This window comes from Strongylocentrotus purpuratus, unplaced genomic scaffold (genome assembly GCF_000002235.5).
Source record: "Strongylocentrotus purpuratus isolate Spur 01 unplaced genomic scaffold, Spur_5.0 spur5_scaffold_12, whole genome shotgun sequence".
NCBI lineage: Eukaryota > Metazoa > Echinodermata > Echinoidea > Camarodonta > Strongylocentrotidae > Strongylocentrotus > Strongylocentrotus purpuratus.
The window spans coordinates 11124554-11150826 of NW_022145597.1; the positions used below are offsets into that span (position 1 = coordinate 11124554).

Below are 26273 nucleotides of genomic sequence, written 5' to 3' on the forward strand. Positions count from 1 at the left end.
AGGGGTGTAGGATTGGGAAGCTAGGAAGAGACACTTTTTGTTGAGGGGGGGGGGGGTAGATCTAGTCGAGCTATATCCGAACTACGCTGAATCGGGACATGGATCACATGATTCAACACCAAGTCATAAATACCCATTATAAGGTCAAAGCCACTGGCAATGCCACGTCTGGAAAAGGGGACACAGGTTGTAAAAATCTACATGGATTAACTTCAAATTCCTCATTAAAATTCCACGATGATCTTCCTAAATCACTCATTAATTGTTTTCCTTTTAATTAGAATGTACGATATACACAGCAATGTTCAAGGTACAGGATTTAATCAGAAACATTTATCTTCCGTGTCTGTCTCTAGATTGTCCTAAGAATAACCATGGGATACTCCTTGAATAAGATGCTCACTTTACTTCTGGTTGTATTGTGGGGACTAACGACATATTACATTTCCAGCATCGGCGAAGATGGCGTTCGAAGTAGAGTCCGACACTTGGGAGATAGGCTGACTCCGTTTAAAATTGAACCCGACCACCAGATTATAACACGACACACAACAGCAAAGCCTATAGAGACAGGTAATTCAATCAGGTATTCGAATAGATAATAAAATAGGTTTGTTAGTACTGTTAATCAATTGTTTTTCCGTTAAAATTGCAAGACCAGACAAACGAATAGACAAAACTTATAACCATACAAACTTTGAGATTTATAATGGGAAAAAGACAGTAGTTGAAATTTTCTAATGCTACAAGCACTGAGTGTAATATGAAACATTCCTTGTACACTCTAGCTTTAAATCTACGTGTATGAATATCGCCTTTTAATTCGGACTGAGATAACAACATTGTAACGCGAATCAATGACAAGTGAGTATAGGCACAATATCGTAATTAACGTGGACAATGGTGGACGTAGGAGAAAGAATTTGCATCAAATTTCATCAAATTAGTTAGCGGTCAACCTTTATATTGACCCGGCTAAAACACTTGTTGTGTAAAAGGGCATCAACTCATTTGGGATAGTATACAATTATGTAATATCCATCACATTATCGGATCATTTCTTTTCTATGTGTGGTACGACAACATATATTATATGTTTAATCAAGAAAAAGTGTTTCAATAAACAGCTTTATGGTGTTTTAAAAACTTTGAAATATGATTAGTTTTGATAACCCCATATACTAAGTTTCATTCTTTTCATCGTGCCATACATTATGTGTGTAATATCCAACTTTCAAATGTATATCAAACAGGTTTGTAACTTCAAATTCATTGAAAATGATATCAATTGAAAGGTCTTTTTCTCAGATGATACCTATTTGTCAAAAAAAATTAAAATCATGATTTTGGACATTCTTTCAAATTTGAACAAAGAAATGCGTGTTGCACCCTTTCCCATTTTTATTCTTTAGTATTTACGCACGGGTTTTCGCATGAATGCCATGCATTCCCCCAATATGCCGTCAAAAGTATTACAAAATTGCGTCTTAGCTGGTCTACTATACTGGGTTTCAGCACAATCATAACATGTATTGGCTACGGCGTCCTTTTTCAGAACGCTTTTCGCCCCCTTTCCGTTCCTTTTTTACTTGAAATTTCGCAACCATATTTGGGTAACCAAACGCAGGGCATCTCGAAGCTGGATTTTTTTGAAAATCCGTCAAGGGGGAGGGGCATTTTAGACGCCATTTTATATTCTGCATGATTATCTGAGTATGGAAAGCCATTTGGGTCACAGCACGCGTCATAATGTGTGATCCATTCCTTCCTTTCCTTTTCCTTTCTTCTATCCCGATTCACGTCCTGCTGACCCCCTAACCCACTATCATAGATGCTACAGACTTCTAATACATTCCTCTAATTCGTAAAAGAGACGCTCTTTCGTCTGTCTCGTAGGAAACATGGGCGTCAAAGCATGCATATCTTTCTAATACGATTGCAGTTCTAGTTTTTATCTTGATATCATTCAATATAAAAACAATACAACTATTTCTTCAAATTACATTTCTTTTTCATCGTAACATTATTCAAAATCCTTAATTCATGAATAATCCAGAAATTGCGATCGAAATTTGTTTTGGAATGAAAATCAGTTAACTGGTTCGTAAAGTAAGTTTTTTTGGTTAATCGTAATGTTTTAGTTTAAATATTTGATCTTGGAGGTCTATACACAATACCATGATTATATTCTTATTATCCGGAACATTGATTTCGATAAAAAGATACTCTAGTGTTTCGTCCATTGCATTATTTCGAAGCAACCCCATATACCCCAATTAGACATGTTCTTTCTAACCGACTGTACCTACCCTAAATATACGACATAAAAAAGAAAAAGGCTCTTTCTCATACTTTGCAATACAACTGTACAACTCACTTTCAATGTTCATTCAAACATCTCCTTCCTACAAAGTTTTAAAACCAGCCTAAGACTTTTCCCATCCATCTCTTGATTTTATTATATGTAACTTATAACCATTTAACGAATTTTACTCTAATGTCTTTCGTTTTTCTTTTCCTTTTGCTTTGTATAAATCACCACACATCTTTGGTTTGTGTTGGCCAGGAGGGATTGACATTTCTACCTGGTCGCTGACAGGTGGTTATCTCATCAAACATAAGAAAAGGGGTACCATGGGGGACCGACGGGTACCGCTTAGGCATTGTTTACTATACAGAGGGTGCGAGTAGCTACAAGTAGTGTAGTCCCGCTTTAAAGCTGTTATTATCGTTACCATGTAGTTTTTATATTTAATATTTTATAATGTATTATTTTGTTCATGGCAGGGCTGCCTAGTAAACCAGGCCTTCTGTGGCACTGCTTTTGAAAGAAAACAAAATAAATTAATAAATATATCAATATGCATATAATTGTCTTTTTATGCAAAGTATCGTTTCACACGGGCAGGTTTGGTTTTCTGCAATGACACACGACTGATGCCAGAAGGGACCTTCCCACCTATAGCGCTGGCTAGCTTTCCCGGGTCGGGTAATACGTGGGTCAGACATCTCATAGAGACTGCAACTGGTTATGCCACAGGAAGTGTGTATACGAGCACAATACTTAGTAGCCGAGGTACGAATAACTACTACTTACCCACCCCCCCCCCCCCCCCCCCCCCCCAATCAGCCCATAGGCCTGTTGTCATCAGCTCGAGTTTGCCAAACAACCTGCCATGTTCAGACCCGGGATATTATCACGAAGCTCGGAATTGCGTCTTCACCAGACCGATACGCTCATCACAATTAGCTCGGACGGGCGCAAATTACTATATAGCCCGCTATTTCCCAAATACCGGGATATTTTGGAAACAAGACCAAGATTTTCTCGACCAAATATCCCGCCAATTGCAATTGCGGACTGATGAAGACGCAAATTAACTAGCTAATTTGCGATCGGAATAGTTCAAATGGTTTATTTGGCAAACTCAAGCTGAAGAAGACAGACCTCATGCGAACTTTTCAGTCTCGTAGGCCTCTTTCTTGTTTCAGAGAGTTCACGAGACCCTCGGCCCATAAGAACAGTGGTGTGATGATCCCCGAAATTGTGAGAAATGAACTATTTATACGCTCAATCCAATGTGATTCAGGGAGACCCATATTCAAAGCCTAATATTTTATATACAAACCAATATTGTCTTCTTTAATTTATGAGGTTGACCATTTTTTTATTTTATAACGGACGGTTCTAAATAGCGCGTTTGCCCACTAAAAAACTGGATTTTAGTTATCCAGATTTTAGATATCCTCTTAATTAGCTGTCCGTCATTAATTACCCCTTCAAAAATCCCTTCAAAAATCCTCTAACAAAGCAAGATAATTCTCCCTTGAAAGGATTTTTCAAGGGATTTTTCTGTCTGACACCAATTTTGAAATAGTCCCCTTACTTTAAGATCAGTGTAAGGTAAACGTTTGACTTAATAGGCGGTGTCACACAGAGGCCAAATATCCGGATTTTAGTTATCCGGATTTGAATTATCCTCTTAATTAGCTGTCTGTCATCAATTATCCCTTCATAAATCCCTTAAAAAATCCTCTAACAAATCAAGATAATTCCCCCTTGAAAGGATTTTTCAAAGGATTTTCTGTCTGACACCAATTTTGAAATAGTCCCCTTACTTTAAGATCAGTGTAAGGTCAACGTTTGACTTAATAGGCGGTGTCACACAGAGGCCAAAAATCCGGGGTGGTGCTTCTGAAGGATCATTGAAAAATCGGGCGCGGTGTTAAGCAAAGGGTAAACATTAATCCTAGGCACAATTGATTAGATCATTAGACGCTACATGATCATGTATGTGTATTGCCATTAGCTACGTATTTGGTTACAAATAAACAACAAACAATTAAAAAATACGTAGCAGTTGGATTTCATCTTTTGACGTTTTATTTATAGCTGTCAAATCCAAATTGTACATGAGCATAAAATCGCAAAAATCGCTCGACAATCCCTGAAGTACTTTTGTGTCGTGTACAAACTTGCAAATCTTGCCCTTTTCTTAAATTTTGTTCCAACTGTTTCAAATGATTACAGGCGGTGTCACACAGAGGCCAAAAATCCGGATTTTAGTTATCCGGATTTGAATTATCCTCTTTATTAGCTGTCTGTCATCAATTATCCTTTCAAAAATCAAAATTCACCAATGTTGAAATAATCCCCTTTAAAGGTCAGTGTAAGGTCAACATTTGGCTTCATGGTTAACGCGCTATCATAACCCGCGCACAATTATATTAGCGCGCATTTAATGAGACGCGTTAATTGCGCATTAATTTTGATTGAACGTGTGATGTCACAATGCTTATCTACCTAAACGACGCTTTCGCAATGGCCAATCGTAGCCTGTCTGTCACTAGTCTGTCACCGACGTAAATGAAAAAGAAAACTAGATGTTGTATTGCCATTTAGGTGCCAAATCATGGGTCGGTCTGATTTTTTTCTTCTTTTTTTTCTCTCTCTCTCTTTGGGCTGATATTTCTCAGTTTTTGATAACTTTGAAACATTTTTCAAAAGTGAAACATTTTTTAAAAGTGAAACATTGATGGATTATTTTATATGGGGACCTTGCTCTTACAAACCCAGCTTTTCTAAGGTCTCCACTTTCTTTCATTTAGATTATATATCGACTTAAGATTGCACTTAAATTGTTTTTTCTTATGCTGTTTTTTGTTCTATTATTATATGTAAAAATGTTGTGAAAGAAAGAAAGAAATAAAATGAACCTTGAACCTTAAACCTTTATAATGATTTAATATTTTGGGGTAGGTCGCAAAGAGCAATAGAACGTCTTTTTATGTTAGGCCTTATGTAAATGGGGGTATATCCCTTGCCAGAGGTTAGACAGGGAGGGGGTGTGATGGTAAACACATTATCGATATCATCGACTAGTTTTATTATGGCCAAGACCCGAACAAAAAAGTCCCACGATGCATATGAACAAATTTCGGGCATCTGCTAAACGCGGACTCGCTCCGCGGTCTACAACACGTGAAATCTTCTTTGAAAATGCGCAAAGTGTGCAAAGAAATGCTCCTACAATGAAAAGAAACTTTGATTTCACATCAGCTCGGGTGGAAATCACATATTCAATTACTGTTCTTTCCATTGAAACCAATTTCGAAGTGATTTGTTCACTGGAAATTAGGGCCTTTTCGTCTTCAAAAGGGGACAACAATCATTTACTTTGTGAATTCTCTATGGAGGTCACGTGAAAATTCGCTTTTTTCACTGGGGTTGTGTACTTCAAGGAGCTAATGCTCGTAACTGCGACTTGTTTTTGGGCCAGCTCGGGTGCCAAAACAGAGGATATGTAATCCCCTACCGTCTGATGTAACACATAATTTGATTGGTTGTCGAGAAATTAGGGCCAATTTCAATCCAATAAAAAGAAGCTTTCTGAAATTTACGCATCGACCTCCGTAATTTATGCATTGTGCGTAAGCGAAGTTTTTACACAGCGGACAATGAGGCTTACACACCGTGCTCGCAGCCGTGCGTATTTCGACGGTGTCTGGTCAGGTCGCCCCCAAGCCGGTCGCCTCCTATACGCAGTCGCCTCCTATACGCAGTCGCCTCCTAACGTAGTCGCCCCCAAATTGTGTGGTCGAGTCGCCTCCTATACACAGTCGCCTCCTATACACAGTCGCCCCCTGTATACACAGTCGCCCCCTACGTACAAAGGCAGTACGCTAGCGCAGCGGTCAGAAGCAGGTCATTTAATATAATGATGTCCACCTTCTTCTAGATAACTATTTTGTGCTAAAGTATAATGTGATAAACGTTTCATTTTATTTTGATGCAACAGAGATTTACATTCAAAGGTTTTACTTTTTATAATTGTACAGTAATATTCTTCTCATTTCTACATTATCAGCCACTGGTTCTCTGTTTCATTCCCTAAACTAAATAAAAGGTATATGTGAGAGGGGGGTAGCCTGTATAGACCGTACTGTATTCATTGTTATGATATTTGTCTCTCCTCCTCCAATCACTCCCTTCCGGCTCTGATTTTGTTCTTTAGTTTGTCTCTTTTGGTGTGATTATATCTTTTCGCTAAAGTATAATGTCCGACGTATACCATCAGGAATATGTTATAATAATTAATCTCAAGGAAGGGATGATGCCGGGATACAAGCAAATGGCGGAATAGACAACATTATGGAAGATGAAGATGGACATAGAGAGAGAGAGAGGGAGAGAGAGAGGGGGTGGCGGGAGATAGAAAGTTGGACGTAGTCTGTACTGTATTTATTATTATGATAATTGTCTCACCGACTCCCCCCCCCCCCCCCCCCCCAGCTCATATTTTTTCTTTAGTTTTTCTCTTTTTTGTTTGTTTATATCGTTTGGCTTAAGTATAATATCCGACGTATATACCGTCAATATAGCATAATAATTTTTTATTTTTATTTATCAGTTTGAATTAACAGAAATTTACAGTAATATTCTTCTCATTTCGATATTATCAGCCCCTCGTTCTCTATTTCGTTCCCTAAACTAGATATAAGGTATAACATGTGAGAGGGGGGAGGGATAGAAAGTTGGACGTAGCCTGTATACTGTATTCATTGTTATGATATTTGTCTCTCCTCCTCCAATCACTCCCTTCCGGCTCTGATTTTGTTCTTTAGTTTTTTCTCTTTTGGTGTGATTATATCTTTTCGCTAAAGTATAATGTCCGACGTATACTATCAGGAATATGTTATAATAATTAATCTCAAGGAAGGGATGATGCCGGGATACAAGCAAATGGCGGAATAGACAATATTATGGAAGATGAAGATGGACATAGACAGAGAGAGGGAGAGAGGGGGGAGAGTGGGTTGGCGTAGTCTGTACTGTATTTATTATTATGATATTTTTCTCTTAATCCTTGTCTGAATTCAGTTTTCCCTTACCGCGCTGACGTTTCATTAAATTATTAGAGAATGGTTTTCAACTCTTAATCCTTGTCTGAATTAAGTCCCCCCCCCCTTCCGCATGAAGCGCGGAAGCTTTGACGTTTCATTAAATTATTAGAGAAAGAACAAAAAAGACGATTCGTTGTACCGACTCTTCATCATTGTTTGAATTATCAAAAATGTTTCTTTGTTATTATTATTGTTTCAGCGTTATCCTCCGCGCGCTTTATAATAATGAATGACAAAAACGCCGCGACATAGTGATAAGGTATGTATTTGGAAGAATAATTGCTTTTTATTTGTGCACAGATTAAAAGAAAAGTGACATCTATACACAAAATAAACACAAATTATTATACAGGTTAAGGTTGGAACCTACTAGTGCTTTCGAATACTTGAAAAGATGAGCAGATGTTCATGTTGGTCACGCATGGTCGTCCCTTACAATATTCATTAAACAAAATCACGCACTTATATATATATATATATATATAATGAATTGAGAGTAAAATTAGATAACGTTTCGTTCATTTGGGTTTACCGCCGAAAGCTTTTATTTCGATCTATTTGCTTCATAATAAACTTATATAAGTCATATCAATTATAGCTCACTTTTAATTCAATGTAGAGACATTCTATTCTATTTCTATTTTTAAACTTTTACAACTATCTCATGACGACACGTTCTAGTATGGGTCTTGTAATTAGTGAACACAAACTATATGGGATTAAAAAGGGATCTGAAAATGCTCTAATTTGCTTGCGTGTACAAATTATACTTGAGAAAAGCTAAGAAAGCCAATCTATTAAATCCTTATCTCTATAGCCTGTGGATTTAAAGTTCCGTCACTAAGCCAGCCAGAACGATTTATTTATTTATTTATTTAAAATGGTTTATTTCATTAAAAAACATTCGCGGCCCGAGAGCCGAATCAGTTTCTTTTACAAAGTATACATCAGTGACAAAGTAAAATTACACATAAAAATTATGCATGGTAGCATAATGGTAGTAAAATTGCAATTCTTTTGTACATAATTGTGCTTCAACGACCTTGGCAAATTGCTTGGTACACTCTGAAAACTGAAATGTTAAATCACCATTTAAAAGGGCCGAGGAGTGACCACTCTTTCAAAATGGTAGATTAACACTTTGAACATGCATGCTGGATCCAACACTATAAAGGTCGAATCTAGCAGGTTAAAAGAAACAATCTGACATTTTAAAAGAGTGGTCACTCCTCGGCCCTTTTAAATTTACATTTAACATTTCAGTTTTTAGAGTGTACATATACAGAAATCTGAATTGTATTACCATATTTGCAATTAAATTATATACTGAACTTATACAATATATGAATAGTGATACACTTTTGATATTCAAAAGAATATGTTTTAGTTGGAAAATGCATAGCCAGATGGGTATGATTACTATGGTTATGGTGTTTTCTTCAATAACAGAAACAAAGACAACAACAGAAACCAAATCCAGGAATTATAAAATCGAATAGATGCTACAATGATTTAAACAAATTATACATTGTAGGCAAAATGCAGAACATTTTGTATTTGGGCCAATTTACTAAAAGGTATACATGTAGAATATGATATTGCATACAAATAAGATAAGTTTCGCATAAAAAACATGGGTAAAAGTTTGCCATTGTAATATTCGATATAGTGTGCATCATCTTGGGAATTATTAAAAAGTCAAACAGGATTTTATACAATTAAAACTGATTTAGTTTGAAAAAAAGTAAAATTCTATATTCTAACCCTATAGTAACATTATTAAAAAATGCATTCACATGTCACCCTTTCATTTAAGAACTTATACCAGAGAAAGTGAGAGAGAGAGAGAGAGAGAGAGAAAGAAGGAGAGTGAGAATAGGGAGAGAGAGGGGGTGGGAGAGAGATAGGGAGAGATAGAGGGAGAGAGAGAGGAGAGAGAGAGAGAGAAAGAGAGAGAGGGGGGGGGGGACAAAGAGTGAGAGTAACAAGACAGTGCGCTAGCCAGAAAGCCATGAAGAGGGTCTCCCCGCTCCGCAGCACAGCACTGACAGAGAGGAGACAATAATATTGAGAGAGTGATCGATGTGTTAGTACGTAAGCTGGTGGAAACTTAGATGCAAATATCCTCGAAAATATGCGTTACAATGGAAAACTCGAGGAAAATTTTCAATATTTAGTAATATCATAGAACTGAGATGCCAGGAACTAAAAATGGCTTGACTTTGAACTTGTAAAAGACATCAAATTAAAACAACAAATTAGGGGGCGAGCTGACCAAAATACTGGGGGCGAGCTGACCAAGAATCCCAAAGTCGGCAAACAAAATCGGGAGGCGACATGACCAATTGAGGGCGACTTTGTAAGGGGGCGGGCTGACATTAGGCGAGCTGACACGGAACCGCACCATTTCGACCACCACATTTGACTCAGCTCCGCGGCGATGGAAAAGACACATTTTATGTTGATTTCAGCAATTTACTGAAGGGAATTTAGATATTATGGACGATCTTTTACAAAAAAGGTGTGTAGGGATTAGATTATATCTTTCACGAGACACTGAATTCTTTAGTTTTCCTGAAATTTAGCAAATTAATGGCACTCTGAACTCGCTTTATGAGCAGATCTAAATATTCATGGTCGATCTGCTAGTAAAGGAATCGCGTATTCATATTGCAGGGTGATCCCGCCCATCTTAGTCGGAGGGATTACAATGGACTTATGCATTGTGATGTGCATCTGCATCTACTAGACTAACATATATAATTTCCTGATTTGTTTTCTTTTTTTCGGGAGAAGAAGAGGGAAGAGAGAGACGGAGCATGGACATGGACAGAGAGAGAGAGTTGACAAGTCACGCTCGCACAGCGGTGTTGACATTCACACTCTCACCAGTTTTCTACGATAAACCCCTATTTCATAAAAATCGACGAGTCCGGCACCTTGGTGTTACGCTCTAGTGCACTCGATTGTTAGTCGTCTGTGTGGGAGGTACACAAAATGCCTCATTGATCTTTTGGCCGAATGTGGGTCAAATTTGTTCATATGAAAATAATCTAACTTTACTGCAAAAAAAATCAATGAAGACCACAGATTATTATTAATTTTTCTTAACCGAATCAACCAAATGTGGATGTTCAAAGTATGGCATCGGTCAAATTATTTTTCAGGTAAAAAAAAGTGTAGTGAGCAAAGAATAATTGAGGAAATTGAGACACCTCATTTGGGCAATAAAAGAGTTGAGTATTTTAGTAAATATGATTTTAAATTCCTGCAGGTCTACGCCATATTTGCCATCCAAAAAAGCATTCTTCTGGAGGTTTTTTTTTTAAAAGCCTATATTCTCTTGAAATGCGATTCCGTTACTAGACTACTACTTAATAGTTTATGAAAATGAATGCTTTGCATTAATTTCGCACATTTTTACCAATAATTTTTAACCAATATTCACTACAGGTTTTATAGGCGAATTGCAACCAGCCCTTTCAGGCAGGGTTCTGACAATCAAGACACACATTTTCAATAAGGATACGGTCGGTGCTATTTTGCTTGTACGCAATCCATATCGAGCATTGGTGTCTGAGTATAACAGGGGGAAGGCTGGCAAGACGGGACATGCCCATGAAGAAACATTCAACACAAAAGGTAATTCATCTACTACTGTATTCCGTGGGCCAGAGGGGGCTACCGTGCACCCCCCCCCCCCCCCTATGATCCTACTTTTTGGGTGTCATGTTGCTCATTGGGATCCATTTTATCAGAAAAAAAATTTTCCCAAGAAAAAAACTAATTTGGACAATGTTTTTTTTGCCCCTTATTTGAAGATATGTGAAAATGTCAGTTTTTCGTCAGTTTTTTTTTTGTCAGTTTCACTATGAACATGACAGACAATGAAAGCGGACAAAATATACAGTTCCTCGGGTAGACAAATGAACATCCCTTCACTGCTATTATGTAAAAATGTGTAGAACAGGTGAATATGCATGTCACACCTGTTCTACACATGTTTACATAATAGCAGTGAAGGGATGGGCTTTCATCGAAAGGGTGCGGTGCGGTGCGGCGCGGTGTGGTGTGCTCAACGCACCCATTCGATAAAAGAGGGGGGCCTTTTCTCGAAAGGGTGCGTTGAGAGCGGAGTACCGTTTTAACACACCCTTTCGATGAAAGCGGGGGGGCTTTTCTCGAAAGGGTGCGTCGACTAGTCTTTCGCATCAGTCGTTTAAAATGAGGATCTCGGACAGAAGGTAATAGTTGCCAATTTAAGTATATCGAAAATGTATTAAATAAAATGGAATGGTCTTGATTACAGAGTGGTCTCTTTGATGGGGGAGACAGAGAGAAGGGAAAAAGGGAAAGGGAAAGGGAAGATAAAAGGAAAGAAAGAAGAATAGAAGAGAAGAGGGAAACGGGGGGCGAAGGACTCTTGCCCCCCCCCCCCCGCCAAAAAATAAATAAGAGAGAGAGAAGGGAAAGGGAAAGGGAAAGAGAAGATAAAAGGAAAGGAAAAAGAGGGAAATGGGGGCGAAGGGCTCTTGCCCCCCCCCCCCCGCCAAAAAATAAAAGAGAGAGAGAGAGAGAGAAGGGAAAGGGAATGGGAAAGAGGAAAGGAATATAAAAGGAAAAAAAGAAGAAGAAGAGATCCTCATTTTAAACGACTGATGCGAAAGACTAGTCGACGCACCCTTTCGAGAAAAGCCCCCCCGCTTTCATCGAAAGGGTGTGTTAAAACGGTACTCCGCTCTCAACGCACCCTTTCGAGAAAAGGCCCCCCCCCCCCTCTTTTATCGAATGGGTGCGTTGAGCACACCACACCGCGCCGCACCGCACCGCACCCTTTCGATGAAAGCCGAAGGGATGTCCCTTTGTCTACTTGAGGAACTGTATATTTTGTCCGCTTTCATTGTCTGTCATGTTCATAGTGTTTTTTTCAACCAATACATTTCAAGCTTGAGTGGTTCTGGCTCTGTCGACACAGCCAATGGGATTATGCTGCAGGAAATTTCTAACAATGAGACAGTTGAATCTTAAAATAGCACAGTACCCTCAGTAGCACGTTCATGAACCAAAGAACGTTCCTTGGCTATTAAATATGAAGGTCCTCTTCCACCTTGCTATTTCAACCGATATAAAGCATTCAAACAATGTGCCAGAAATGATGTTGCGTGGATGCTTGTCCAAAAAAGTAGTGGAGAGACAGGTCAAGAGCTTCCAGGTTGGGCTGGATTTGTCTCAGTAACATGGGAGGTGCCTTCAAATGTGACGACCATAGATTACTATCCTGTAATAAAATATCCCATAACAGAATTTGATACAATCCGAGAGTGCATGAGAGCTGCAGAAGAAGCAGGCCGCGAGGTTGGCTAAGACTATGTCACAACAATATTTGACTTGGGCGTGTGCATGAAGGTATATCCTCTCATTTGGAGTCATCCATAAAAGTGCAAGAAACACATTGTGTTGATTGGCACTTTCCATTTGATTTGGGCATACTCCAAAATACCTGATATTTCATCATCTACAATTTAATCTACATATGCTGGTAAATGCTTTCTTGTGGGCTACTTCAATTTTTCTCTGTTTAGCGACTACGTCGTACTTGCTACTTCTCAATTTATCTGGATCTTAGTTCGTCACATATTTCTTCCGACATCTCTTGTGATATCTTGCTTCTGCAGCAAACAAATCAACTTCCAGCATTCTCAAAGGTACATGTAGGTCTTTATTACCAACTCTCTTCGGAACATCTACAACATTTTGCTACCCACCAAAATCTAACATTGATGTACTTTCTGTTGTCCAAGAGCTTTTCAATTTGATTGATTTTGGGCCTTCTTTTTTTACAAAAGATACAATCAGGTTTGAAGATGACTCCATCAATTGACGATCTGGGTGGACGGGATGTTGAAGGTTCTGTGGCATCAGATAAGATCTCTGACAGTCGATTGAGATTCTTGGTAAAAAGTTGCTAGCACTCCCGATGATAACCGGGCACATTTGAAATGTCTTCAAGAACGAGGATGCATGCTTCTTCAATTGCTCATTGTGTCAAGTTAGTTGAAATTCGTGAAATTGTACCTCGTATACGTTTGTTCATTCATTTGTATAAACAAAAAACCTATATTATAGCATATAATGGGATTAATGACCAACTGCTGAATAAGTTGGCTTTGTCTGATCCCCCCCCCCCCTGTTCAGGCTGATACTACAAAAGGAAACAATGTTGTATGTGGTAATATACTGTAGTTGATTTAGTTTGATGTTAACAGGCTAGCCCAAATAGTAATTAAAATACTGCTTGTTGAGCTTTTGTTTTTTTAAACAGGAACTTTAATTGAATGAACATTATATAGAACAAAATTTGCGGGAAACATCACATACCACATCAATGAATAATTTTACACCAAATTAGGGGGCTGGGAAACTTATTTCATGATAATAGCAGACAAAATACAACTTTTAGGTTATTTTGACAGGTTTTGAGACAGGAATTTGCATATTAAAATATATGCAAATTTATGAAGTCATTAATAGTTGAAGACAATAAAATATATTAAAATAATTGTGTCTACCTATTGTTGTATGATTTACAAAGATTGTTTGTTTATTTGGTGGAGATTAGACTTATATCTGCTGAGAAACAGGGTAAAATGTAAGCACATAATTCACAAACCCTAAGAAACTGTACAATTCACGAATAATTGATTTGTTTATATACAAAATAAGGGGAAAAAACAATATCTACATGAGTTGACTAAATTTATTTTGCGGGAAACATCAGATACCATATCAATGAATAATTTTACACAAAATTAGGGGGTTAAAAAAACTTATTTCATGATAATAGCAGACAAAATACAACTTTCAGGTGATTTTGACTGGTTTTTTAAACAGATATTTGCATATTAAGCAAATAATTCACAAACCCTAAGAAAGTGTGCAAAACACGAAAAACACATTTTTACATATCTTCAAATAAGGGGCAAAAAAACATTGTCCAAATGAGTTTTTTTCTTGGGAACATCTTTTTTCTGATAAAATGGATCCCAATGAACAAAATGACACCCAAGAAGTAGGATCATAGGGGGTGCACGGTAGCCCCCTCTGGCCCCCGGACTACTACTCATACTACTACCACTACTACTTCTTCTTACTACTGAAACTACTACTATTTCTACTATACGACAAAAGTAACAACTACTTTTAAGCAACTCTTTCCCAGATCCTTATCAAATGATTGGTCATGCGCGGTCACGTGTGATTCATTTACTGATACAATTGCACGTTTTTTTTTCATGAAAAGGCGTGCAATAGTTTCCAGTACTACTGCACGCCTTTTTTCTATTGCGTCTACATGATGCGCAGTATAAAACAAATGATGCATGTTTTCGTTCGTTCATTAGGGACATTTAGATTTGCACGTCGACAGCTTTGACTGCAACGTGTGACGTCATTTTAAGGCACTGCACATGCGTCACGTCGTCTCAGTCGGCGATCGAGAATGCGTCAACCCTCATTTTCCTAAATCTAGTACGGTAATAGTATATGCCGCGTGCGCATAAAATATACAATTCCTTAGGTAGACAAAGGAACATCCCTTCCCTGCTATTATGTAAAAATGTGTAGAACAGGTGTCACATGCATATTCACCTGTTCTACACATTTTTATATATTAGTGAAGGGATGTTCTTTTGTCTACCACAGCAATTGTTGAGGGTAGAATGAGGAACTGTATATGTTGTCCTCTTTCTTTGTCCGTCATGTTCATAGTGTTACTTCCTGCATGCTTGTATATCGTCGAGTGCAATCTAAAAGATTTCTAATTGTAGTCAACATGGGCAGTTGAGTACGTCCGTCGACACACATGATCAGTCGGCGTTCGTCGTGTTCTCGTCCACTCAATCTAAATGTCCCTATTATATACGATCTAACGCCCTCGTTGATGGTGTGTGTATAGACCAGTTCACGGTTAGCTCCTTACTGCAATGACCCCGAATATCCACAGATCTTCAAAACATGAAGAGGTCCCACTTTATACATTTTGAAATAATCACTCCTATAGCGATGGAGGTGCTTTTATAAAGAGCCTTTGTTCCCCCTTTTCAAAGAATACTTTCACCTGTGTACCATGGAGTGCACTAAATGTGCATGAATGAATAATGTTACATAACATTCATGAGCACGTATCCAGTATTTCGTCTCCGTGTATTTCAAAATTTGTTCTGCAATGACCTTTATCTGCTCATGCACAGACTGCAACCGTGAACTGGCTTATTGCACAGCTTTCGGGCGATGCCAAACTATCACTTCCTCGGCGATCTGACGCTACCTTTCCTCAGCTTCGCTTCGGAAAGATAGTTATACATCCAGATCGCCTCGGAAGTGATAGTTTGTCCCATCACCTTCACCAATGGTACTTATTTGCTTTATATTCTACATCGGAAACATTTCACTTCTTCCGTCATGTTAGAGGAACAAATCATCCATTAACAGCCAGCAAACGGTGTAGTACACGTACAGTGCATACAGTACTTACGTAGGCCCACGTACGTATACGCAACGTATACAAACTAGAATTTAATTCGTCACGAAGACGAATAAGGTGGTCTGTCGATGTCTTATGACAGATTTGAGAATGGGAGAAGTTATATAGACATGTAAACAATGATGATCATGATGAACATGATGATAATCATGATAGTAAAGGTGATGATGATGATAATGATAATGTTATATGATGATAAAAACGATAATGTTAATGATGATGATGACCATAAGCATGATCCTGACATCTGATTGAAAAAAATGAGGAAATATTTAAATAGCAAATAGTCTCAGCTACAACATACTAAAATTTGGGAGAAAACTGTTGAATAACAACCGAGATACTGGTCAAAACACCTTGTCATGCAGATTCATGTTTTGAAAAAAGTGACCTCCCATAGACATAACACGCAAATATGACAAATTATGCATTGTCGCCTTTAATCGAATATTTCACTATAATGATGTCATCTAAATGAAAAATAAATAACATATTTCTGATAGAAAATTATCTCAGCTACAACATATCAAAATCTGGGAGAAAATTGATCACTAATAAGTGAGATAATCTCAATTAAACAAAGACAAAAATGACGTCATCAACAAAATACATTTGTTTGAGTTTAGATGCCAATATGATGACTTTATTTCACTTTGTACGAGTCAGGGTGGTATGAAATCATATTTCCAACTCATGCTCTTTTCAACCATGATATAAAACTTGAGGGTCGACGGACTATCTGAAGAGCTATTTCCATTTATAAAGTAGCATGTTTTTGATCAAATTTACATTATATTGCCCATAGCAGCACGCGCGGAATCTGAACTTTGACGCGCGCTCACGGCCTTATGAAAGGTCATGAGTGACTGAAATTAATGTAAATTGTCATTTACGGTAAGAGGAATCTAAATCATGTAAACAAATTGAATTTGACCTTTTCCGCGCGCTGTGAGCGCGCGCACCGCGCGCGGGGACAAGTACGGACGGAAATTTTTGAAATGCTTAAAATGACCTGATTCGTACTCTCGTTTAATAGTTAAGTGATTTTGAGCATTTTAAAATTTTGACGCGCGCGTACGTGAGCGTCATGACCTTTATGTGACCTTTGATGACATGACTTGTTGACCCTTGACCTGAAGTATATGTGATATGAATATGAATGACCTTTGCTTAGGCATCATGAAGATATGATGGATAACGTGATTTCACAAAATGGCGCCTGGATGACGTCACGATGACCTGATGACCTTGAAAAGGTAACTGTCACGTCTCATGACAATGACCTATGACTGTGTCAAAATTGAAAGAAATTAACACAACCGATCTTGAGTTAACCGATGAACAAAAAACGGGGAGAAATAAAAATAAATAATAACTAGAAATTTAATTCGTCATGGGGACGAATTAGGTGGTCTGTCTTCAAGTCTTATGAGAGATTATAATATTTACTATATTGAGAAAGGGAGAAGTTATATAGACATGTAAACAATGATGATCATCATGATGATCATGATGATGATGATCTTGATAGTAATGGGGATGACGATGATGATGATCATGATGATCATGATGATGTTGATGATTATCATCAACAGACCACGATGACATCAGACTGAACAAAATTAGAGAACATTTAGATAGCGTATAGTCTCAGCTACAACATACTCAAAAATCAACAAAAACCAAGCAGAAATAACAGCGATATTGCTCGCAAAAGACAAGAATGTAGAATCCAGATTTGAGAAAAAGTCATCTCCCATAAGGATTACACGCCAAAAGTAATGGATCTAGTGATAATAGGGTAATAATAAAGTAAATATGGTTGTTTATTACATTATTTGCAATTGTACGTGTTTTAATATTCAAAGGAGATGGTAGAGTGAAAGGTCAAAAAGAAAAAAAAGTGAAGAAAAAAAATTGTTGGAGACGCCCGGACTCGAACCAGGGACCTCGAGGTCGGAAGTCAAGTGCGTTACCGATATACCAAAACATTTCCCATAGAGATTACACGTAAACGGAAAATGGAATTATCAAATCCCACTTTGTATGTGAGATATGAGCATGATCCCGGCATCTGATCGAGAAATAAAGGGCACACTTGTGATAGCTTATTGTCTCAGCTACAACACACTCAAAGCTCAGCGTAAACAAAGATAAAACGACGGAGATATGGCTCGCGAAAGACGAGAATGTAGAATCCAGTTTTGAGAAAAAGTCATGTCCCATAGAGAATACACGCAAAATGTGAAAAATTGACATGCCTCCTTTAATCGCAAAAATACGCCATGATACCATTGTCAAAATGAAATACCGTGATGACTGCTTTTGTAGAAAATATTCTCAGGTAGAACATATCAAAATTTGAAAGAAAATTGATCAATATTTACAGAGATACAATCAATTTTCCAAAAATCTGCTGACGTCATAATATGCAAATTAAAATTTTGAGTTCGGAGGCCATTATGATGACGTCATGAGTTAATTGAGGGTCAAATTACACATGAAATCATATCTCCAACTCATGGTTTTTCCAACCATGATATAAAAGTTGGGATCAATTGATTATCTGAAGAGCTATTTTGATTCTTAAAATGTCATGTTTTTGATCAAATTTGCATTATATTTCCAATAGCAGCACGCGCGGATTTTGAACTTTGACGCGCGCTCACGGCCTTATGAAAGGTCAAGGGTGACTGGAAATTAATGTCAATTGTCATTTACGGTAAGAGGAATCTAAATCATGTAAAAAAAAATGAATTTGACCTTTTCCGCGCGTCGTGAGCGCGCGCAACGCGCGCGGGGACACTTACGGACGGAAAATTTTGAAATGCTTAAAATGACCTGATTCGTACTCACCTTTAATAGTTAAGTGATTTTGAGCATTTTAAAATTTTGACGCGCGCGTACGTGCGCGTCATGACCTTTTTGTGACCTTTGATGACATGACTTGTTGACCCTTGACCTGAAGTATATGTGATATGAATATGAATGACTTTTGCTTATGCATCATGAAGATATGATGGATAACGTGATTTCACAAAATGGCGCCTGGATGACGTCATGATGACCTGATGACCTTCAAAAGGTTACTGTCACGTCTCATGACAATGACCTATGACTGTGCCAAAATTGAAAGAAATTAACACAACCGATCTTGAGTTAACCGATGAACAAAAAACGGGGAGAAATAAAAATAAATAATAATAATAACTAGAAATTTAATTCGTCACGAAGACGAATAAGGTGGTCTGTCTAAGTCTTATGATAGATTTGAGAATGGGAGAAGTTATATAGACATGTAAACAATGATGATAATGATGAACATGATGATGATCATGATAGTAAAGGTGATGATGATCATGATAATGATAATGTTATATGATGATAAAAACGATGTTAATGATGATGATGATAATGATCATGATCATGGTGATGTTGATGATCATCATCTTCAGACCATGATGATGATGATGATAATGATCATGATCATGGTGATGTTGATGATCATGATGATGATGATGATGGTGACATTGATGATGATGATGATGATAATGATGATATTGATGATGATGATGACGATGATGAGTATGAGCATGATCCTGACATCTGATTGAAAAAATGAGGAAATATTTAGATAGCATATAGTCTCAGCTACAACATACTAAGATTTGGTTGAAAACTGTTTAAATAATAACCACCGAGACACTGGTCAAAACACATTGTCAGGCAGATTCATGTTTTGAAAAAAGTGACCTCCCATAGACATAACACGCAAATATGACAAATTATGCATTGTCGCCTTTAATTGAATATTTAACTATGATGACGTCATCTAAATGAACAATAAATGAATATTTTTGATAGAGAATCATCTCAGCTACAACATATCAAAATCTGGGAGAAAATCGATCACCGATAAGTGACATAATCTCAATTAAACAAAGACAAAAATGACGTCATCGACAAAATACATTTGTTTGAGTTTAGATGCCAATATGATGACTTTATTTCACTTTGTACGAGTCAGGGTGGTATAAAATTATATCTCCATCTTATGCTTTATCCAACCATGATATAAAAATTGGGGGTCGACGGACTATCTGAAGAGCTATTTCGATTTTTAAAATGGCATGTTTTTGATCAAATTTGCATTATATTGCCCATAGCAGTACGCGCGGATTTTGAACTTTGACGCACGCTCACGGCCTTATGAAATATGAAGAGTGACTGAAAGTAATGTAAATTGTCAATTACGTTAAGAGGAATCCAAATCATGTAAACATTTTGAATTTGACCCTTTCCGCGCGCTGTGAGCGCGCACACCGCGCGCGGTGACACGTACGGACGGAAAATTTTGAAATGCTTAAAATGACCTGATTCGTACTCTCGTTTAATAGTTAAGTGATTTTGAGCATTTTAAAATTTTGACGCGCGCGTACGTGCGCGTCATGACCTTTATGTGACCTTTGATGACATGACTTGTTGACCCTTGACCTGAAGTATATGTGATATAAATATGAATGACCTTTGCTTATGCATCATGAAGATATGATGGATAACGTGATTTCACAAAATGGCGCCTGGATGACGTCACGATGACCTGATGACCTTGAAAAGGTTACTGTCACGTCTCATGACAATGACCTATGACTGTGTCAAAATTGAAAGAAATTAACACAACCGATCTTGAGTTAACCGATGAACAAAAAACGGGGAGAAATAAAAATAAATAATAACTAGAATTTAATTCGTCACGAAGACGAATAAGGTGGTCTGTCTATGTCTTATGACAAATTTGAGAATGGGAGAAGTTATATAGACATGTAAACAATGATGATCATGATGAACATGATGATAATCATGATAGTAAAGGTGATGATGATGATAATGATAATGTTATATGATGATAAAAACGATAATGTTAATGATGATGATGACCATAAGCATAATCCTGACATCTGATTGAAAAAAATGAGGAAATATTTAAATAGCAAATAGTCTCAGCTACAACATACTAAAATTTGGGAGAAAACTGTTGAATAATAACCGAGATACTGGTCAAAACACATTGTCATGCAGATACATGTTTTGACAAAAGTGACCTCCCATAGACGTAACACGCAAATATGACAAATTATGCATTGTCGCCTTTAATCGAATATTTCACTATGATGACGTCATTTAAATGAAGAATAAAGAACATATTTCTGGTAGAGAATTAGCTCAGCTACAACATATCAAAATCTGGGAGTAAATCGATTACCGATAAGCGAGATAATCTCAATTAAACAAAGACAAAAATGACGTCATCAACAAAATACATTTTCTTTAGTTTAGATGCAAATATGAAGATTTTTTTTCACTTTGTACGAGTCAGGGTGGTATGAAATCATATCTCCAGCTCATGCTCTTTCCAACCATGATATAAAAATTGAGGGTCGACGGACTATCTGAAGAGCTATTTCGATTTATAAAGTAGCATGTTTTTGATCAAATTTACATTATATTGCCCATAGCAGCACGCGCGGAATTTGAACTTTGACGCGCGCTCACGGCCTTATGAAAGGTCAAGAGTAACTGAAATTAATGTAAATTGTCATTTATGGTAAGAGGAATCTAAATCATGTAAACAAATTGAATTTGACCTTTTCCGCGCGTTGTGAGCGCGCGCACCGCGCGCGGGGACAAGTACGGATGGAAATTTTTGAAATGCTTCAAATGACCTGATTCGTACTCACCTTTAGTAGTTAAGTGATTTTGAGCATTTTAAAATTTTGACGCGCGCGTACGTGCGCGTCATGACCTTTATGTGACCTTTGATGACATGACTTGTTGACCCTTGACCTGAAGTATATGTGATTTGAATATGAATGACCTTTGCTTAGGCATCATGAAGATATGATGGATAACGTGATTTCACAAAATGGCGCCTGGATGACGTCACGATGACCTGATGACCTTGAAAAGGTTACTGTCACGTCTCATGACAATGACCTATGACTGTGTCAAAATTGAAAGAAATTAACACAACCGATCTTGAGTTAACCGATGAACAAAAAACGGGGAGAAATAAAAATAAATAATAATAAATAAATAAATAAATAAAGAAAGAAAATTCTGACGAAAACAATAGGTGATCTGTCGTTGACAGACCACCTAATAAATAAATAAATAAATAAATAAAGAAAGAAAATTCTGACGAAAACAATAGGTGATCTGTCGAAAACGACAGACCACCTAATAAACTAGACATTTAATTCGTCATGGGGACGAATTAGGTGGTCTGTTTTCAATTTTATGATCATTGAAAAGTCAAAAAAGAAAAAAAAAGAAGAAAAACAATTGTTGGAGACTCCCGGACTCGAACCAGGGATCTCGAGGTCCGAAGTCAAGTGCGTTACCGATATACCAAAACATTTCCCATAGCGATTACACGTAAACGAGAAATGGAATTCTCAAATCCCACGTTGCAAGTGAAATATGAGCATCATCTCGGCATCTGATCGAAAAATAAAGGGCACACTAGTGATAGCTTATTGTCTCAGCTACAACATACTCAAAGCTCAGCGTAAACAAAGATAAAACGACGGAGATATTGCTCGCGAAAGACGAGAATGTAGAATCCAGTTTTGAGAAAAAGTCATGTCCCATAGAGAATACACGCAAAATGTGAAAAATTGACATGCCTCCTTTAATTGCAAAAATACGCCATGATACCTTTGTCAAAATGAAATATCGCGACGACTGCATTTGTAGAGAATATTCTCAGGTAAAACATATCAAAATTTGAAAGAAAAATAATCAACATTCACAGAGATACAATAAATTTTCCAAAAATCTGCTGACGTCATAATATGAAAATTAAAATTTTGAGTTTGGAGGCCATTATGATGACGTCATGAGTTAATTGAGGGTCAAATGAGACATGAAATCATATCTCCAAATCATGCTTTTTCCAACCATGATATAAAAGTTGGGGTCAATGGACTATCTGAAGAGCTATTTTGATTTTTAAAATGGGATGTTTTTGATCAAATTTGCATTATATTGCCCATAGCAGCACGCGCGGATTTTGAACTTTGACGCGCGCTCACGGCCTTATAAAAGGTAAAGAGTGACTGAAATTAATGTAAATTGTCATTTACGGTAAGAGGAATCTAAAACATGTAAAAAATTTGAATTTGACCTATTCCGCGCGTTGTGAGCGCGCGCAACGCGCGCGGGGACACTTACGGACGGAAAATTTTGAAATGCTTAAAATGACCTGATTCGTACTCTCGTTTAAAAGTTTAGTGATTTTGAGCATTTTAAAATTTTGACGCGCGCGTACGTGCGCGTCATGACCTTTATGTGACCTTTGATGACATGACTTGTTGACCCTTGACCTGAAGTATATATGATATTAATATGAATGACCTTTGATAATGCATCATGAAGATATGATGGATAATGTGATTCCACAAAATGGCGCCTGGATGACGTCACGATAACTTGATGACCTTGAAAATGTTTCTGTCACGTCTCATGACAATGACCTATCACTGTGTCAAAATTGAAAGAAATTAACATAACCAATCTTGAGTTATCCTATGAACAAAAAAGTGTAGGAAATAAATAAAAATAAAGAATAAATAAATAAATAATAATAATAATAAAGAAAATTCTGACGAAAACAATAGGTGATCTGTTTTCAACAGACCACCTAATAAATAAAGAAAGAAAATTCTGACGAAAACAATAGGTGATCTGTCGAAAACGACAGACCACCTAAAAAGTGCGTTGCACTGTGTAGATAGTACTATTATCTACACAGTGCAACAAACGTTTGTTCTTCCATCAATGATGGGCGAACTATCTTTCATCACATGCTTTATTTTTGACCAACCGTAGCACAAGATTCTTTGTATGTGGAATATAAATACACACAGCCTCAACTCGAGTGCGGATAGATAGTATAATGAACTCGTGCGCATGCATATTTGTATACTATTAACTACGACCACTTCCACTGCTAGTATCATACAACTGCTCCTGCTATTACATTTACTACGACTTCTAGTACTACTACTACTACTTTACTACGTCGACCACCATTACTACTACTAATATCGCTTCTACTACTGCACTACAGGGAGTCACGTAATTCCATTCTTACCACTACTACCCATCTAATATCTACTACTTCTACTACTACTACTACTACTACTACTACTACTACTGTACAACTGCCACTTTTCATTCAACTACGACTGTCTTGCTACTACTGCTACTACTACTACGACTACTAATACCTCTACTACTACTACTACTACTACTACTACTGATACTACTTCTACTACTACTATTGTACTACTAATAATACTCTTACTGTTCCTAAAACTACTACTACTACTACTACTACTACTATTGTACTACTACTACTACTGCTCCTAAAACTATTATTACTACTACTGTTATAGTACTTCTACTACTACTACTACTGTACTACCACTCCTAAAACTACTACTACTACTACTAATACTACTACTACCGATATTGTACTACTACTACTACTACTACTACTACTATTGTACTACTACTACTACATGCTCCTAAAACTACTACTACTACTACTGTTGTAATACTACTACTACGACTGCTCGTAAAACTCCTAAATTTACTACAACAGCAAGTACCACTTTAATAATGCTCCTACAACAACTACTACTACTACTACTACTACTACGTACAACAACGACATCCACAACATTAACTTCTACTCATATGACTACTACCACTTACGACTACGACGACTACTACTGCTACTTTTTGCTAGTTAAATTATTTTGTTATTACGGTTAATTAATAATTCCATAAAAATTACAATCATAATTATGACTATTCAATTCTACTTTCCTATAGAGTGGCGTAAATATGTCAGCGGAAACTCTCGTAGTTGGCTCCAGCTATATAGAGCTTTCATCTCCAAATGTCATCATTCGGGCAACACCTGCAAGTCGACGTTGATCGTGTATTATGAGCAACTCAAACTGCATCTCAAGGACGAGCTGCGACGAATCCTTGAATACTTGCATATAACCATAGATGAAGAAAGGCTTGCATGTGCAGTTACGAATGCAGAGGGTCAGTTTCATAGACCAAAGAGGAATACAACCTTGGATCCATTCTCAAAGGAAGACAGAAGTTTGGTGGAAACATCTTTGAATTTGTATCGCGATTTGATTGACCTGGAAGGTTTAGAGGAACCACCGTCATCGCTTAGTTCATATCCGAGTGATTTATAGAGTTGAAGACCCACTAATTGACTTGGCTCTGTCAGTAGAGCGTCCGCCTCACAACCGGGAAGGTCGTGGGTTCGAACCCCGGCCGCGTCATACCAAAAGATGTTTAAAGATGGGAGTTGTTGCTACCTTGTTTGGCGTTCAACAATAAGGGATAGAGCAACGTCGATCTGGCGCTGCTCAGTGGCTGTCGGGCTCACGATCAATTGGGCAAAAAGAATTTCCGTTTCGGTTAATAAAATTTGGAGTGGACTATTAGGCTATTATTATTATTATAATCATTCATCTTTTGACACGATAAATCATGATGATCCTTTTATACCAATTTTCTCATTATGGTATTAGAGGAAGGGCTAAGGAGTGGTACATGAACTATGTAACAGGCATGGGTGTCGATCTGTAACTGATACCTATTCATCATGGGGGGGGGGATTATCTATTCATTCATCCCCCCCCCCCCTGATGAATAGGTATTACGTAAGGATCGACACCCATGGTAACAGGTATTACCCAATATGATTTTGTTAATGGCTGCGAATCTCACATGGAAGAGATCACATGTGGCGTAACACAAGGATCACTACTAGTTCCCCTACTATTCATTTAGTATATAAACAACTTAAAACGATCTTATAACATGTTATCATTCATTGCCATGATTATGCATAATTATTATTGATCCCAACGAAGATAGTTTTGTTTTATTACTGATGCGTGACTAGCAACGGAAAGTAATTTTTCATTCATATTTACCATGATTAAGATCAATATCCGTCCGGTCAATTTCAGGTCAAAAAATGCACGCAAAAATGCGCGTACGCGTATGTCCGCGCGTTTACGCGCGCGAATTTTTTTTTTTTTTTACATACGTTTTAGGCCATATGGAGCATTTGATAAAAAAAATTACGCACACGCGCATGCGCGCGCGTTTTCGCGCGTACTGGCATTTTGCAACATAGAATCGCCGATTTTTTTCTGTCATCATATTTGGTACATTTTTCCAAGCATTTTGATAACTTGTTCACCTTTTAATAACGCAATGAGCG

The 26273-nt window shown here is 37.4% G+C and overlaps 1 protein-coding gene across 1 annotated transcript; it reads left to right on the forward strand.

Moving 5' to 3' along the window:
• Positions 1-361: 361 nt before the first annotated feature.
• LOC115922623 (WSC domain-containing protein 1-like) lies at positions 362-25311 on the forward strand. Its single transcript, XM_030981811.1, has 4 exons — positions 362-573; positions 2909-3076; positions 10858-11046; positions 24848-25311. The coding sequence occupies exons 1-4, from the start codon at positions 375-377 to the stop codon at positions 25228-25230; spliced, it is 939 nt and encodes a 312-aa protein (XP_030837671.1). The 5' UTR covers positions 362-374; the 3' UTR covers positions 25231-25311.
• The last annotated feature ends 962 nt before the right edge of the window (positions 25312-26273 follow it).